Here is a 15,772-nt window from a genome sequence, read left to right as displayed (position 1 = left end):
AATGCCCATTGGGTTCTGCTGGTTTTTGCTGTTGATGGCATGCCAGGGTGTGAGTGTCCTGTTCTCTGTGTCCCATCTTTTACACCCACAGCTCCTCCCTGCTCTGAGAGCAGGTGAGCTCTGGAACCGTCAGAGTGAGGGGTTCAAGAGATGCTGCAAAGCTCCAAATCCCACCTGAGATAAGCACAAAGCTGTTCCCACCCTGGGTTGCTCAAGGGGGCACCTGCAGGGTGGAAGGGGAGGCTGAAGGGATTTTCCTGCTTTATTTACCCCTTGGAGATAAGGGAAGGGCCGTGCCCTGTAGGAACAGGGAATTCTGAGCTGTGTGGTGCAGGCACCATCCAGAGGGGTCCTGGGGATGATGATGGGGCTGGGGGAGATGCTGGGGTCCCGAGAGCCCCGGGGTGAGCATGTCCTCCTGCATGGCAGCCCCGGGAAGGGGGGATCCGTGCGGGTTTGGCTGAACGGATCTGGCCAGGTCTGGCCAGGTTTGGCAGCCCTGGGAGGGGGAATTAGTCTGGGTTTGGCTGGGTTTGGTAGCCCCAGACAGCAGGGATCAGTGCGAGTTTGGTCAAATTGATCTGTCCAGGTTTGGCTGGGTTTGGCAGCCCCGGACAGCAGGGATCAGTCCGGGTTTGGCTGAATGGATCAGTCCGGGTTTGGCCGGGTTTGGCAGCCCTGGGGAGGGGGGATCAGTCTGGGTTTGGCCGGATTGATCAGTCCGGGTTTGGCCTGGTTTGGCCAAATTGATCAGTCCATGTTTGGCCAAATTGATCAGTCTGGGTTTGGCCGAATTGATCAATCCGGGTTTGGCCGGGTTTGGCAGCCCCGAGACCCCTAAGAGCTTACAGCTGGACAGGGACACGACTCACGCCTGGGGACCCCCGAGCAGCAGAGGGGACAGGCGGGACCCCAAGCCCTGGTGTCCCTGGTGTCCCTGGTGTACCTGCTGGCCCTGCCGGCCCTGGTGGCCCTGGTGGCCCTGGTGTCCCTGCTGGCCCTGCCGGCCCTGGTGGCCCTGCTGGCCCTGGGCCATCCCCAGCCCGCCCCTCCTGGGACACCAGCCCCCATTCCACATCCCAGCCCGGGCTGATTATCCCCAATCCACATCCCGGGCGGCGGATAAACAAAGCGTGTCTGCAGCTCCCCCAGCTCAGCGAGCCCTCCCCGGGGCCGCTTCCATATTCCGAGAGCTTTCACACCGCCACCAGCCCGTCATTAGAGGGTCATTTGCAGGAGCTGTCAAAGGGTGGGCCGGGGGCGCGGGGCTGACCCCCGGCAGGAGGCAAAGCACAACCTGGGGGATGCAAAATTAAAGTGTTTGCCTTTTTTTTCTGAGCGGTTTTGCTGCTCACAGAGGGTTCCAAAGCAGGATTTATTCCCTCAACGCCCCCCGGGACCCCTGCCCTGTCAGGTTCTGTATCTCTGCCATCTCTGCCCTTCCATCGGGTTCTGTATCTCTGCCATCTCTGCCCCTCCATCACGCCTGCCTGGAATCCAGCAGAGGGTTCAAAAAGTTGTGCCGGGCCAAGGGGGAGGCAGCAGCCGTTCCCTTGGGTGGAAAAATAAAGGCCGGGATTCCAGGGCTGTAAGGAAAACATCAAAGTGCGGGGCAATGACAATAAAGTCGGGTTTAGGCGAGGATCTGCCTAAAGATGGGAGGGGGGATCTGATCTGAGCAGGGAGAGCTCTGGCCCTGCTCTGCCCCAATCTACATCGGCTGGGGGGCACAGGAGAGCGGACACGAGGACAATAAATGGGGACACAGCCCCAGTCCTGCCCAGGAAACTCCAATTATATTTTCGAATTGAAGGTAAAATGTAATGCAGCCGGAGGAGGGAATGCGATGGGCACAGGCACCTTGTGATTATCATCCCTGCCAGAGGACAGCGAGGGAAAACTGATCCAGTTGTCTGCCTGGCCTTTCAGTCAGGACCAAGACATGGAATTTCAGTGATGACACCTTTATCTGTCTGTGAAATACAAAGTTGTGTTCCGTGTCAGGTACAAACAGGTGATGTGTGTAGTTGTGAATGCGAAATGTGTGGACACCGACAATGGGAGAGCTGTGAATTCTAATAATAACTGAGGAAAATAAAGCATGGAAAAAGCCCTTTGAACCTATCTTTTGTTTGCAAATTAACCCTAGGAGCATTGGAATTAAAGTGTTAAAGATGTTGCTTTTTGCCTGCATTTAATCCATAAAGAGTTCTGCAATAATAACCTTTTGAAGTATAATTTTAGAATATTACTTGTATCCTTGAAACTATAGCTTTGGAATATATATAAAGGAAATATGCTTATCTCACGCCTTATTGAAGCAGAGAAAAACAGCTTGAGAAAGGAAGATGAACATCACCTCAAGGGTTTATGGCTTTGACCAAAGGGAAACTGGACCGCCACCATGTGGGATCCTCCTTTTGAGATACATCCTGAGAAATTAAAACCACAATAGTGTATAGAATCATTATGTAATAATTTGGAATAAAAATTGCTGATGAGTAAAAAAATTGGAAATAGAAACTGCTGAAAAAACCTGATGATTACCCCTATAAATACCTGTAACCCTATATTATCGGTGTGCAGTTGGAGGGGAAACTTCCCCCACTGTACCCAGCGCTGTATTGCTCATACTTTAAACCATATTAAATAATAAATTGATTGTTGCTTGAATATTGGCCTAGTCAAGCTTCTTATTCATAACAATAATGTTATGAATTATTGAGATTTGAGATTTCAGGAAGTGGCAGGTTTGTGCTCTGGGAAGGGCTGAGATGACTTAGGACACATAAAAAGGAAAGAGTGAGAACAAACAGAGGCAGGGTGGTATTTGTACAAATGGTGCTTTAAAGCTGGGCCAGGCAGGTGGCGTTTGAGGGACACAGCACACAGGGACACCGGGCTGAGACAAAAAGGGGCTGGGATGGGAAATGCAAGGACAAAGCCAACTTGTGCCTGGACCTCCCTGGAGCATCCCAGCTGTGCCTCAGCCACCCACGGCTGCCTCCATCCCTCCCACTGTGCTCAACGGGGCTCAGCCCGTGCCAAAAGCAGCTCCTGGGCCTGGGAGAGCAAGTGTGGGGTGAGGAACAGAGCCTGGGGGAGCAGGGATGTGCCCTGGGATGCTGAGCTTGTTATGAATAAGAAGCTTGACTAGGCCAATATTCAAGCAGCAATCAATTTATTATTTAATATGGCAAAGTATGAGCAATACAGCGCTGGGTACAGTGGGGGAAGTTTTCCCTCCAACTTCACGCCGATAATTGAGGGTTACAGGTATTTATAGGGGTACTCATCAGCTTTTTTCAGCAGTTTCTATTTCCAATCTTCTACTCATCAGCAATTTTTATTCCAAATTATTACATCACAATTCTATACACTATTGTGATTTTAATTTCTCAGGTTGTATCTCAAAGGAGTATCCCCAGATGGTGACGGTCCAGTTTCTGAAAGAAGAAAGACGAATCCCATCTGGTGGGGTCCAGCTCCCCAGATGTGTGTCCACCTTTTAATTGCAGAGACTCTAAATCTCATAACTGTGATGTCCAGCTTCCCTTTGGTCAAAGCCTTAAACCCTTGAGGTGATGTTCATCTTCCTTTCTCAAGCTGTTTTTCTCTGCTTCAATAAGGCGTGAGATAAGCATATTTCCTTTATATATATTCCAAAGCTATAGTTTCAAGGATACAAGTAATATTCTAAAATTATACTTCAAAAGGTTATTATTGCAGAGCTTTTTATGGATTAAATGCAGGCAAAAAGCAACATCTTTAACACCTTAGTTCCAATGCTCCTAAATCAACCAGGGTTAATTGCAAACAACAGATAGGTTCAAAGGCCTTTTTCCATGCTTTATTTTCCTCAGTTATTATTAGAATTCACAGCTCTCCCATTGTGGGTGTCCACACATTTTGCATTCACAACTACACACGTCGCCTGTTTGTACCTGACACAAAACACAGCTTTGCATCTCACAAGCTGCTCCTGGAAGGGCTCTAAAGGTGAAAGCATGAGGGAGATGTTCCCAAAATCGTGTGGCTGAAGGATGCAGCAGCTGGGGGTGTCAGGGGGAAGGGAGGGAGTGAAGGACCAGAGCAATGGGATGCTGACACCACTTGGTCCCACACCACGGGTGGAAAAGTTTAAGGGATGGGCTTGGGACAAATTGCAGCAGAGCAGATGTGCCCTGTGCAGAGTGGAACTGAATTGATGAGTAAGCCAAGATTTAATTAAAAAAAAATCCCAAAAACTAGAAATAAGGGAAAGTGTTGCAATTGGGACAACTTCTAACAAAAAAAAAATATCTCTGAGGGACATGACATATATTTATTTGAGTAATTTTTGGTTGCCATACTGTACAATTCCATGCTTGAATAAATATGAATAAATATGAAGCATTGAATATCTCTTATTATCATGTGATTTGAGTAATTTTTGATTGCCATACTCTACAATTCTATGCTTGAATAAATATGAATAAACATGAATAAATATGAAGCATTTAATATCTCTTCTTATCATTTTGTGGTAACAACACCTCATCACACTGGGGTTTTGGTCAGGCTCTGTGTGCCCCCACAAGGCCCCAATGCACCCATGGCCCCAGGGCCTGCACCCAGCACCCAGCAGGACCCCGCTGACACCTGGCCAGGTGTTTCTCAGGGTTTCCTCCTTCCCTCTGGCACAGGCACCTGGTGCTTTGATGCTCCCACATCTGCATAAGCTGCAGATACCGATGCAAAGCTGCCAAAGCTGCTGCCGGGACACAGACAAAGCATTAACACCTCCAGCACGTGTTACCTCTCCTGCAGGTGGCAGGAATGGCATTTAAGGGCTTAACCTGCAATACCTGACACCCCCAAAAAACAGGCAGCCACTTCTGTACCAGCACCAAAGGCCAACTCCAACAGCCATGGCTGGCCGAGGCTGAAATCAGCTCATTTCTGCTCAAAATGCCTGGATGTGCAGGGGTGGCATCTTGGGGGATCCCAAACCTGCCTGAATGTGCAGCTTGGGAGATGCTAAAACTGCCTGAATGTGCAGCTTGGGATGGTACCTCAGGTATCTCAAAACTACCTGAATGTGCAGCTTGGGGGACCCCAAAACTACCTGAATGTGCAGTTTGGGAGATGCTAAAACTGCCTGAATGTGCAGCCCTCATCTTGGGGGATCCTAAACCTGCCTGGATATGCAGGTTGGGAAGGCACATCAGAGATCCTAAAACTGCCTGGATGTGCAGCCTGGGATGGCACCTTGGGAGATCCCAAACCTGCCTGGATGTGCAGGTTGGGATGACACCTCAGGGGATCCCAAATCTGTCTGGATGTGCAGCTTGGGGGATCCCAAAACTGCCTGAATGTGCAGCCCTCATCTTGGGGTATCCTAAACCTGCCTGGATATGCAGGTTGGGGGATCTCAAAACTGCCTGGATGTGCAGCTTGGGAGACCCCAAAACTGCCTGGATATGCAGGTTGGGATGGCACATCAGAGATCCCAAACCTGTCTGGATGTGCAGCTTAGGATGGCACCAAAGAAGATCCTAAAAGTGCCTGGATGTGCAGCTTGAGGTGGCACCTTGAGGGATCCCAAAAGTGCCTGGATGTGCCTCTTGGGAGATCCCAAAATTACCTGGATATGCAGGTTGAGATGACCACCTCAGAGGTCCCAAACCTGCCTGGATGTGCAGCTTGAGGTGGCACCTTAAGGGATCCCAAAAGTGCCTGAACATGCAGTTTAGGATGGCACCAAAGAAGATCCTAAAACTGCCTGGATGTGCAGCTTGAGGTGGCACCTTGAGGGATCCCAAACCTGCCTGGATGTGCAGCTTGGGAGATCCCAAAATTACCTGGATATGCAGGTTGGGATGGCATATCAGAGATCCCAAAAGTGCCTGGATGTGCAGCTTGGGGGATCCCAAAAGCTTAGGATGGCACCTCAGGGATCCCAAACCTGCCTGAATGTGCAGCCCTCGACTTGGGATGGCACCTTGGGGAATCCCAACCCTCCTGGATGTGCAGCTTGGGATGGAACCTTGAGGGATCCTAAAAGTGCCTGGATGTGCAGGTTGGGATGGCACATCAGAGATCCCAAAAGTGCCTGGATGTGCATCTTGGGGGATCCGAAAAGCTTAGGATGGCACCTCGGGGATCCCAAACCTGCCTGAATATGCAGCCCTCAGCACCTGGGGAAATCCTAAACCTGCCTGGATGTGCAGGCTGGGAGATCCCAAACCTGCCTGGATGTGCAGCTTGGGATGGAACCTTGAGGGATCCCAAACCTACCTGGATGTGCAGCTTGGGGGATCCCAAAAGTGCCTGGATGTGCATCTTGGGGGATCCCAAAAGCTTAGGATGGCACCTCGGGGATCCCAAACCTGCCTGAATATGCAGCCCTCAGCACCTGGGGAAATGCCTGGATGTGCCTCTTGGGGGACCCCAAACCTTCCTGGACATGCAGCCCTCAGCTTGGGATGGCACTCTGGGGGTATCCCAGGGTCACCAGAATTATGTGTCCCCCCAAACCCACAGCCCTGGTGACACAGGGACACAGCCCAGACACACGGCTCAGGGAGGTGACACCCAGACAAACCCACAGCAGAGTGGGAATTCTTCATTTTGGCTGGGCCAGCAGGAGAATCCCCAGCACAAGCACAGGGATTCCCTTTCAGGGCTATTTCAGTCCTCTCTGCAGTGGGGGAACTTTGGGGAATTTACATCAACACGGGAAGTTTTCCTAAACCTAAAGCTGCAGCTGCACCACAGCCCAGCAGTGCTATTTTAAACCAAACCCACCAATTTAAAATAGAAAAAAGTCAGTCCCAGCTGCAGCAGCTCCTCTCTAAACCATCCTCAGAACCCAGCTGAGACTGATAAAGTCACACCTGAGGGCAATAAAATTTGGATTTGTTCCCATTAAGGTTTCAGAGAAAGCCTTCAATCTTATCTTCGAGAAATGCAGGTTTATCTGCAGCAATTGCTTTGTTCTGTTACTCATTATGGAGGGTTTGCATATCATAATGTCACCACCGAGCATCATTAGCAGATATTTAAATGCTATCTGCCCAAGCCGGTGTGCACAGACACTCCCTGTGGTTTTTGGGAAGTCTGAAGTTCAGGATTCTCCTCCTCTGAGGTGCTTCCATCCCCCAGCAGCAACACAGCAACGTTTCACAGACTCTGTGAGGTTTGAGAAATGCCCAGACCACATTTATCAAACATTACAGAGGCTAAAAATGAAGATATTTGCTCTGGGGACCCAAACAGCAAAATTAATTAAAACTATTTAAAATCTATTAATTTTTATTATTCATGATTTAAATTTATTATTATTATATAATAATAAAATTATTATTGAATTATTAGAATTAAATTATATATTTAATTATATATTTTTATAGAATTGTATAATTAATAATATATAAAAACATATTGTTATAATTAATTATAAATAATATAATTATTAATTTAAATTATTATTATTAATAGAATAGGATTATTATTTATATTATTAGAATTAAATTATATATTTAATTATATACATTTATATATAATGATATATATTTAATAATATATTTAATAATATATATCTTTATAATTAATTATAACTAATATAATTATTATTTAAATTTATTATTAATAATAATAAAAATTTAATTATTTCTCTGATGAAAATTCCCCTCTCAAAACCACACCGGTTTTGTTTCTAAACCTCTTCCCCAAAGCTCTTCTCCTTGTTCACCACAGGATAAAAAAGAGAAGCAAGGCTAAAGCAGCAGGGAAATTCCACCACAGATCACAAACTCAGGCTGGCACATGTCAGAAAAACAGAATTACAGGGGCAAAACTGGAGAGCAGCTCAGCCAGGAGCCCTCCAAGAGCCTCCAGGTGAACTGAGCCCAAACATTCCCACCTGCAGCTCAGCCAGGCTGGAACACAAACTGGGACAGAACCTTCTGGAAGCACTCAGGGTCTCAGGTTTTGGTTGATATTTGCTGCCCCAGATGTGCAGGATGTCTCTGCTTCAGCCTGTGCAACTGAAGAACCAGTCTGGACTCTTCACTTTTTGGTCTTGAGGTTGTTTATTAATTCTTATCTATAAAATTTTCTTTCTGCTCAGCAGGGCAGCCACAGGCACTCTGTGCTGTCCTTTTATACCACAAACTACATATAACATATTTACATTTAATTCCCAATACCCATCACCCATGTTAGACAGTGCACTTCTACTCTAAACCAATCCCAAAGTGCCAACACCACTGCAGAAAATGGAGAACAAGAAGAAGAAAGGCTGGACATGCCCAGATTCCTCCATCTTGTCCCCATAACCCCCACACCAAAAACCCAAAAATCTACATTTTCACCCTGTGAATATTTTATTATTACACCGTTCAAACCTGTGTGACTTTCATGTCCTCATACAAAGCTGGCAATTTGCTCCAGGGGTCAAAATCAAATCCCCAGGTGTGCCAGGGTCTCTGAGCCCCCTGACAGGGTCCTCAGCAGCTCTGGACACCCAGAGGGATGCACTGAGTTCTGACATCAGGGAACAGTTTTTGTCTCTGTTCTGGGGCAGATTTGGCACAATAAAACTCCCCCAGGGACCAGGGATGCTTTGCAGCCTCAAGGAGCACCATTTAACCCCTCAGGTTTGCAGTTTCTTGCTGAAATAAGGCACAGAAATCACATTTATTGCATTCATCTCCACACCAGCACGTGATTTTTATTTCTCCCTTATATTGCATTTCTGTTACAGTATTTTGTGACAGATCCTTCTGGAAGCATTTGGGACAGTTTTGTCTTTGTTCTGGGGCAGATTTGGCACACCAAAACTCCCCCAGGGACCACTTAACCCCTCAGGTTTGCATTTTCTTGCTGAAATAAGGCACAGAAATCACATTTATTGCATTGATCTCCACACCAGGAGACTCCACGTGATTTTTATTTCTCCCTTCGATTGCATTTCCGTTACTGTTACAGTATTAAAATGATTAACAAAAAGCATAGAACTGGAACCAAAACCAAGGGGGGGCAGAGTTTCCCCTGCAGCACCCCTGGCCTGGCCCCTGGAACAGGACAAACCCTGCTCTCCTGAGGGAATAATCTGCCTTTCCCAGAGCAGGAAGGCACTCAAGGCATGGCTGCTGGTGAGAATCCTCCAGACCAGTCCTGCTGCTTCACTGGATCACTCCAGGCAGGTGTGTTTAGATGTCCATGTCAAACTGCTCTTCCTCACCTGCTGGGAGGGACAAAAACCTCAGGTGAGGCCCCAAAATTCCACATTAACCAGCAAAGATTGCAGTGGCTGGCAGCTGTGCTTCAGGAATGGGGTAATTTAGGTTTAAAAGGTACATTCAGGCAGCAGGGTTGGTGTGAAAATCAGCTTGTGAAGCTGTGCTAAAGGTGTCACTGCTGGGGGGGAATCTTTAAATAATAATGCCCTTTAAATAATGAATTCTTCCCCCTGGATTTCCCTGTAACAACCACACTGAGAACAGAACCCAGCCAGGCACATTTCACAGCCCTTATCCCACAGCCTGACAGGCAGGAGCTGCTCCTGAGGACAGGAATTCTCTGGCCCAGCATTTCAGGGGTTCCCTTGAGCCATTTCAGGTCACAGCACGAGGCAATCCTGACCCTGGAAAGGTTTTACTTGCAGCAAGCACACAACAAGAGCTTTTAGATCTTTATTTTTAGAGAGAGGAGATAAATGCTTGCACTTGGTAGGTTCAGAAATAACCTCAAATAATTTTAAAAACAATTTTTCAAGGCAGCATTGGCTCGTGTTGCTGCAGCAGGGCCTCAGAGAAGTGTCCCTGTCACTAAATGGGATCAGAAACAGGCAAGGAGGAATTTCCCACTCAGGCTGATATTAAAACCCAAGTAAATCCTGCTCTGAATTGTAACTTGAACCTCCAGCAGCTGCAGCACAGCCCAGCTCAGGGAGAGGCAGCAGCAGCTGCTCCTCTGCTCTGCACAGGGCTCCTCATCCAACAGCAGCTTCCCAAAGGCTGAATTAATGCAAATCCTATCAAATTACACCCCAAAACTGCAAAACTCACATTGCTGGGGATCAAACAACAGCAAAACCCTGTGACACTGAGCCCACTGAGACTTTCCAAGAAGTTTGTGGAGAATTTCTTGGGAATCTCCTGGCTCCATTGCAGCTCTGGAATTCTAGGAACCAGCAGAGCCTCCTGAAGGCTGAATTAATGGGAATCATATCAAAGTCACCTTGCTGGGGGCCACAGCAGGATCAAACAACTGCAAAACCTTTTGCTACCCTGTGACACTGAGCCCACTGAGCCTTCCCAAGAAGTTTCTGGAGAATTTCCTGGGAATCTCTTGGCTCCACTCCAGCAGAGCTTCTCAAAGGCTGAATTAATGAGAATCACATTAAATTACACCTCAAAACTGCAAAAGCCACGGTGCTGAGGATCAAACAACTCCAAAACCCTGTGACACTGAGCCCACTGGCACTTTCCAATACTCCATGCCAGCTCTGGAACTTCTAGGAACCCAATTCTAGCTTCCCAAATCCTGAATTAATGGGCAACATCTCAAATTACACCCCAAAACCGCAAAAGTCACATTGCTGAGGATCAAACAACTGCAAAACCTTTGCCACCCTGTGACACTGAGCCCATTGGGACTTTCCAAGAAGTTTCTGGAGAATTTCCTGGCTCCATTGCAGCTCTGGACCTTCTAGGAACCAGCAGAGCTTCCCAAATGCTGAATTAATTGGAATAATCTCAAATTACACCCCAAAACTGCAGAAGTCACAGTGCTGAGCATCAAACAACTGCAAAACCCTGTGACACTGAGCCTTTCCAAGAATTTCCTGGGAATCTCCTGGCTCCAATGCAGCTCTGGACCTTCTAGGAACCAGCAGAGCTTCCCAAATGCTGAATTAATGGGAATCATCAATGTCACATTTCTGGGGACCACAGCAGGATCAAACAACTGCAAAATCCTTGCTACCCTGTGACACTGAGCCTTTCCAAGAAGTTTCTGGAGAATTTCCTGGCTCCACTGCAGCTCTGGAACTTCTAGGAACCAGCAGAGCTTCCCAAAGTCTGAATTAATGGGAATCCTATCAAATTACACCCCAAAAGTGACATTGCTGAGGATCACACAACTGCAAAACCCCGTGACACTGAGCCTTTCCAAGAATTTCCTGGGAATCTCCTGGCTCCAATGCAGCTCTGGACGTCCTAGGAAGCAGCAGAGCCCCTCAGAGGCTGGCTGGGCCCTGCTGCCTGCACTCACCTGCGCTCACTTTCTCCTCACAGCTCTGGACGTGGTGATTTTCCACCTTCAGCTCCTCCACGCTGGGGCTGGTGACTCCTGGAATGTCGGGAAGGTCGGAGGGAGGGGTTTTGGCACCCGGAGAATTGCGGCATTCCATCAAAAACTTCCTGTCATAAATAATCCTGGTACCTGGGGGGGACAGCATTCCATCATTTTTAAATTCCCTTACAGCCCCAAATGCTCAGGGATTGGGTATTTAAGGGATAAATGTGATGCAGCACTTCAGTTTCTAGAATTCTGGGTAAAACCCCTGGAAGCAGCAGATCCAACCCTTCCCACCTTGCCCAAGGTCACAGCAGCCCACAGAGCAAACAGAAAATTGAATTTAATTCCCACTCATGGCCAGAAAGCTACAGGTGGAATTCCTGCATGGACACTTCTTTCAGCACAGCAGCACTTACACACACCTTGCTCAGGGTTTACACACATGGTTAATGCTCCAAAGCTTAACCAGGAACCAGCCAGCTCCAGCACTGAACCACTCTGTTCCTTATAAAGGAATTTATGGAAAGTGCTCAAAAACCACAGGCAGAACAGGGATCCCTCCAAACAATCATGCTCAGCACTCCATCATTTTTAAATTCCCTTACAGCCCCAAATGCTCAGGGATTGGGTATTTAAGTGGCAAATGTGATGCAGCACTTCAGTTTCTAGAATTCTGGGTCCCAGGGCTCCAAAACCCCTGGAAGCAGCAGATCCAACCCTTCCCACCTTGCCCAAGGTCACAGCAGCCCACAGAACAAACAGAAAATGGAATTTAATTCCCACTCATGGTTAGAAATGGGGCTGAAAGCTGCAGGTGGAATTCCTGCATGGACACTTCTCTCAGCACAGCAGCACTTACACACACCTTGCTCAGGGTTTACACACATGGTTAATGCTCCAAAGCTGAACCAGGAACCAGCCAGCTCCAGCCTCCAGGCATGGATTTCTAGGAACAGCACTGAACACCCTGTTCCTTATAAAGGAATTTATGGAAAGTGCTCAAAAACCACAGAAAAGGGATCACTCCAAACAGCCCTAAGCCAGCAAGGGCTGGCAAACAGTGCTTGCTTCCCCCTCTGGATCAGGTGTGTCCTGCTCTGCTCCCATTCCAGCCACAGGGAAAGGGATTTGTCCTTGTGCCCTCCCCAAAAGTGTTAACTAAAGTACACAAGTGTGGGCAAACAGCTCCTGCCACCATCTGTCCTGGAACAAGCAACTCCCTTTGGTCTGAGCACTGTAAATATACAATAAATCCACAAACCAACACGTCCAGCAGCTGTGTTCCTGTGGAGCTCTGCCAGGGAGTTCTCAAAACACCAAAAAACTTCTCACTGGTGATTCTCAACTCCCGTTCTTTCGGGAGGAGGATCCATCCCTACATTTAGCTGGCTGGGAGAGGGGTGTGGAATTCCTGGGAGGAGAGGACAGGGATTCCTGGAACTGCAGCTCTGTACCAGCACTGGGAGCTTCCACCTTCCTCCAACTGAGCTCCTGAAAGGCAGGGGGATGTGGCCAGGAGGAGCAGGACAGGACACCCTAATGGAGCAGGACAGGACACCCAGATGGAGCAGGACACCCTGGGCAGGACAGGACAGGACAGGACACCCAGATGGAGCAGGAGAGGACACTCAGATGGAGCAGGACAGGACAGGACACCCAGATGGGGCAGGACAGGACAAGACAGGACACCTAGATGGAGCAGGACAGGACACCCTGAGCAGGACAGGATAGGACAGGACACCCAGATGGAGCAGGACAGGACACCTAGATGGAGCAGGACACTCTGGAGCACGACAGGACACCCTGGGCAGGACAGGACACTCAGATGGAGCAGGAGAGGACACTCAGATGGAGCAGGACAGGACAGGACACCCAGATGGGACAGGACACCCAGCTGGAGTAGGACAGGACACTCAGATGGAACATGACAGGAACACTCAGAGCAGGACACCCTGGGCAGGACAGGACAGGACAGCCTGATGGAGCAGGACACTCTGGAGCAGGACAGGACACCCTGGGCAGGACAGGACACTCTGGGCAAGATAGGACATTCAGATGCAGAAGGACAGGGCACTCAGATGGGGCAGGACAGCACAAGACAGGACACCCAGATGGAGCAGGACACTCTGGAGCAGGACAGGACACTCAGATGAAGCAGGACAGGACACCCAGATGAAGCAGGAGAGGACACTCGGGGCAGGACAGGACACCCAGATGGAACATGACAGGAACACTCAGAGCAGGACACCCTGGGCAGGACAGGACACTCAGATGGAGAACAGGACACTCAGAGGGAGCAGGACAGGACACCCTGGGCAGGACACCTGGGGCAGGACAGGACACTCAGATGGAGCAGGACAGGACACCCAGCTGGAGCAGGACACCCTGGGCAGGACAGAACTCCCATCCCAGACTGTCACAGGCACCAAGAGGCTCCTGCACCCACCCAGACCCCCATTCCCCACAGCTCTGGGTGCTGCCAGGGTGTGTTCAGCAAGAAAACCCACACACCACAGGATGCTCTGCCCCTGTGAGCCCCACAGGACAGACACACAGCCCCGTGGGTCTTTCTGCTGAACACAGTGTCCCCAACAGGGACAGCCCCGGGCACTGCCAGGTGGGCACACCCCGGCCACAAACCCAGCCCAGCTTCTCCTCCTGCTCCAAACACGCAGGACACAAAGGGCTGCGAGCCCCGGAGGGCTCATTACTGCACAACACTAATTGCTCATTTCATTTCTTTCTGCTAGGCTAATTGCTCATTTCATTTCTGCTGTGCTAATTGCTCATTTAATTTAATTTCATTATTTCATTTCATTTCTGCTGCATTACTCAGGGCTGGGGAAGGCTCCCACAGGTGCTGCTGGAGCCTTCAGCGATTCGCTGCTTCCAGAGGAGGGAAAACACGTCCAAAACCACCCTAAAACCGACCAAAACAACCTCAAACACGACCAAAACAACCCCAAACACTACCAAAAGCACCCCAAACCCGGCTAAAACCACCCCAAACACGCCCAAAACAACCCCAAACCCGGCTGTTCTGCACATGTGAATCAGCAGTGTCACTTCCCCTTCTCCCCTTGCCATTTAACCCCTCAAATCCTGCGGGACAACAACCCCTCCGTGCCCTCCCATGGTTTGTTTTTCTGCCTTCACCATTCCTGGTGCTACACCCACCTGGATAGGGAGGCAAAGGGGAGATTCTACAAAGTGTGGGGAAAAAAAATCACCCCAAAATCACCCCAAAACCCGGCTTGGGAGCCGTAGAGGTGGCTGGAATCCCCTACACTGACCTTGTGCCACCACCTGGAGCTGGGGCTGCTTCTCTGGGGGCCAAAGTGGTGAAAATGAAGGGATGGGGACACAAAACTGGCAAAAAAAGATGGGGACACACAAGTGCCAAGGAGGGATGGGGACACTAAACTTCTCTGATAGAGGAAACCTTGGCAAAATCAGTTTATTACTTTTGGGGACACAAAACCTCTCTGATAGAGGAACCCTTGGCATAATCAGTTTATTACTTTACTTAAGGACAAGTCCCTACAGCAGGTTCCTCTCCTGGCCAGCAAAGAGGGAAGGAGCCCATGGCGTGTTTGCAGCTCCAGAATTTGGAGCAGTGTGGGGCTGGAAATAAAGAAATAAAGAAAAAAAGCCCCCAGGCTTTGCTGGCTACCAGGGAAAACAGCAAATATTAGAGATTGCTATTAATCAGTAACCACGGGGAGGCCGAGGCTGCTCCCTGTGAGGTTCCCCCGTGTTCCCAGCACGGAGCCCCGGGCAGGCGCTGTCCCCTTGCCCCGGTCCCCCAAACCCGCACCGAGCCCCGGTACCGGGTGGGAGCTCCCGGTTCCTATCCCGGGACAGGACGGGAGCGCTCCCTGCCCCTTGCTGGAACCGAGCCCTCCCTCCCGCGCTGTCCCGGCGCTCACCGCCCGGCGTGGTCCCGAACACGGTGCCCCCCGGGGTGGTGCTGTAGTCGCCGGGCGGCAGCGGGGCCCCGTCGGGCAGGGCGAGGCATTTCCCGGGGCCCGGGATGTCACGGCTGGGCGTCTGCCCGTGGCAGCAGCGGCCCGACATGACCGGACCGGGACGGGACCGGCACAGCGACAGGGACCGGGAGCGGCACCAGCGCCGCCGCCGCCGCCCGCCCGCCGCTTCCGGCCCGGGCCACGCCCCTTCCGCCGCGGGAACGGGAACGGCAGCGGGCGGAGCTCGCGGTGGGCGGGGCTTACATAGGAGTAGGAGGAGTTTATTCGAATGGGCGGGGTTATGCTAATGAAGAGTGTCTTGGGGCGGGGTTTATCCTGGACGGGGTGGGGCTTAACCCTAAATGGGCGTGGTCTGGGCGGGACCCCCTTTTTTCGCATTTTCTCCCAATTTTTCCAATTTTTCCCCCCTTTCCCCCCCTTTTCTCCCATTTTCTCCCACTTTCTCCCTTTTCCTCCAATTTTTACCTCCTTTTCCTCCAATTTTTCCCTCCTTT

The 15,772-nt window shown here is 49.8% G+C and overlaps 1 protein-coding gene across 2 annotated transcripts; it reads right to left on the bottom strand.

Annotated features, from left to right (window-relative positions):
* Window positions 1–8,892: 8,892 nt before the first annotated feature.
* Window positions 8,893–15,481, bottom strand: EIF4EBP1 (eukaryotic translation initiation factor 4E binding protein 1). Of its 2 annotated transcripts, none has more exons than XM_074559177.1 (3): window positions 15,219–15,481; window positions 11,263–11,433; window positions 8,893–9,232 (listed from the first exon to the last, which is right to left on the bottom strand). In XM_074559177.1, the coding sequence occupies exons 1-3, from the start codon at window positions 15,364–15,366 to the stop codon at window positions 9,198–9,200; spliced, it is 354 nt and encodes a 117-aa protein (XP_074415278.1). In that variant the 5' UTR covers window positions 15,367–15,481; the 3' UTR covers window positions 8,893–9,197. The 2 variants fall into 2 exon arrangements, with proteins under 2 accessions (XP_074415278.1, XP_074415279.1); XM_074559178.1 differs by having other exon boundaries at window positions 8,893–9,229; window positions 15,219–15,479.
* Between the last annotated feature and the right edge of the window lie 291 nt (window positions 15,482–15,772).

This window comes from Zonotrichia albicollis, chromosome 26, assembly GCF_047830755.1.
Source record: "Zonotrichia albicollis isolate bZonAlb1 chromosome 26, bZonAlb1.hap1, whole genome shotgun sequence".
NCBI classification, from domain to species: domain Eukaryota; kingdom Metazoa; phylum Chordata; class Aves; order Passeriformes; family Passerellidae; genus Zonotrichia; species Zonotrichia albicollis.
This window is presented reverse-complemented; position numbering and strand designations above follow the sequence as displayed.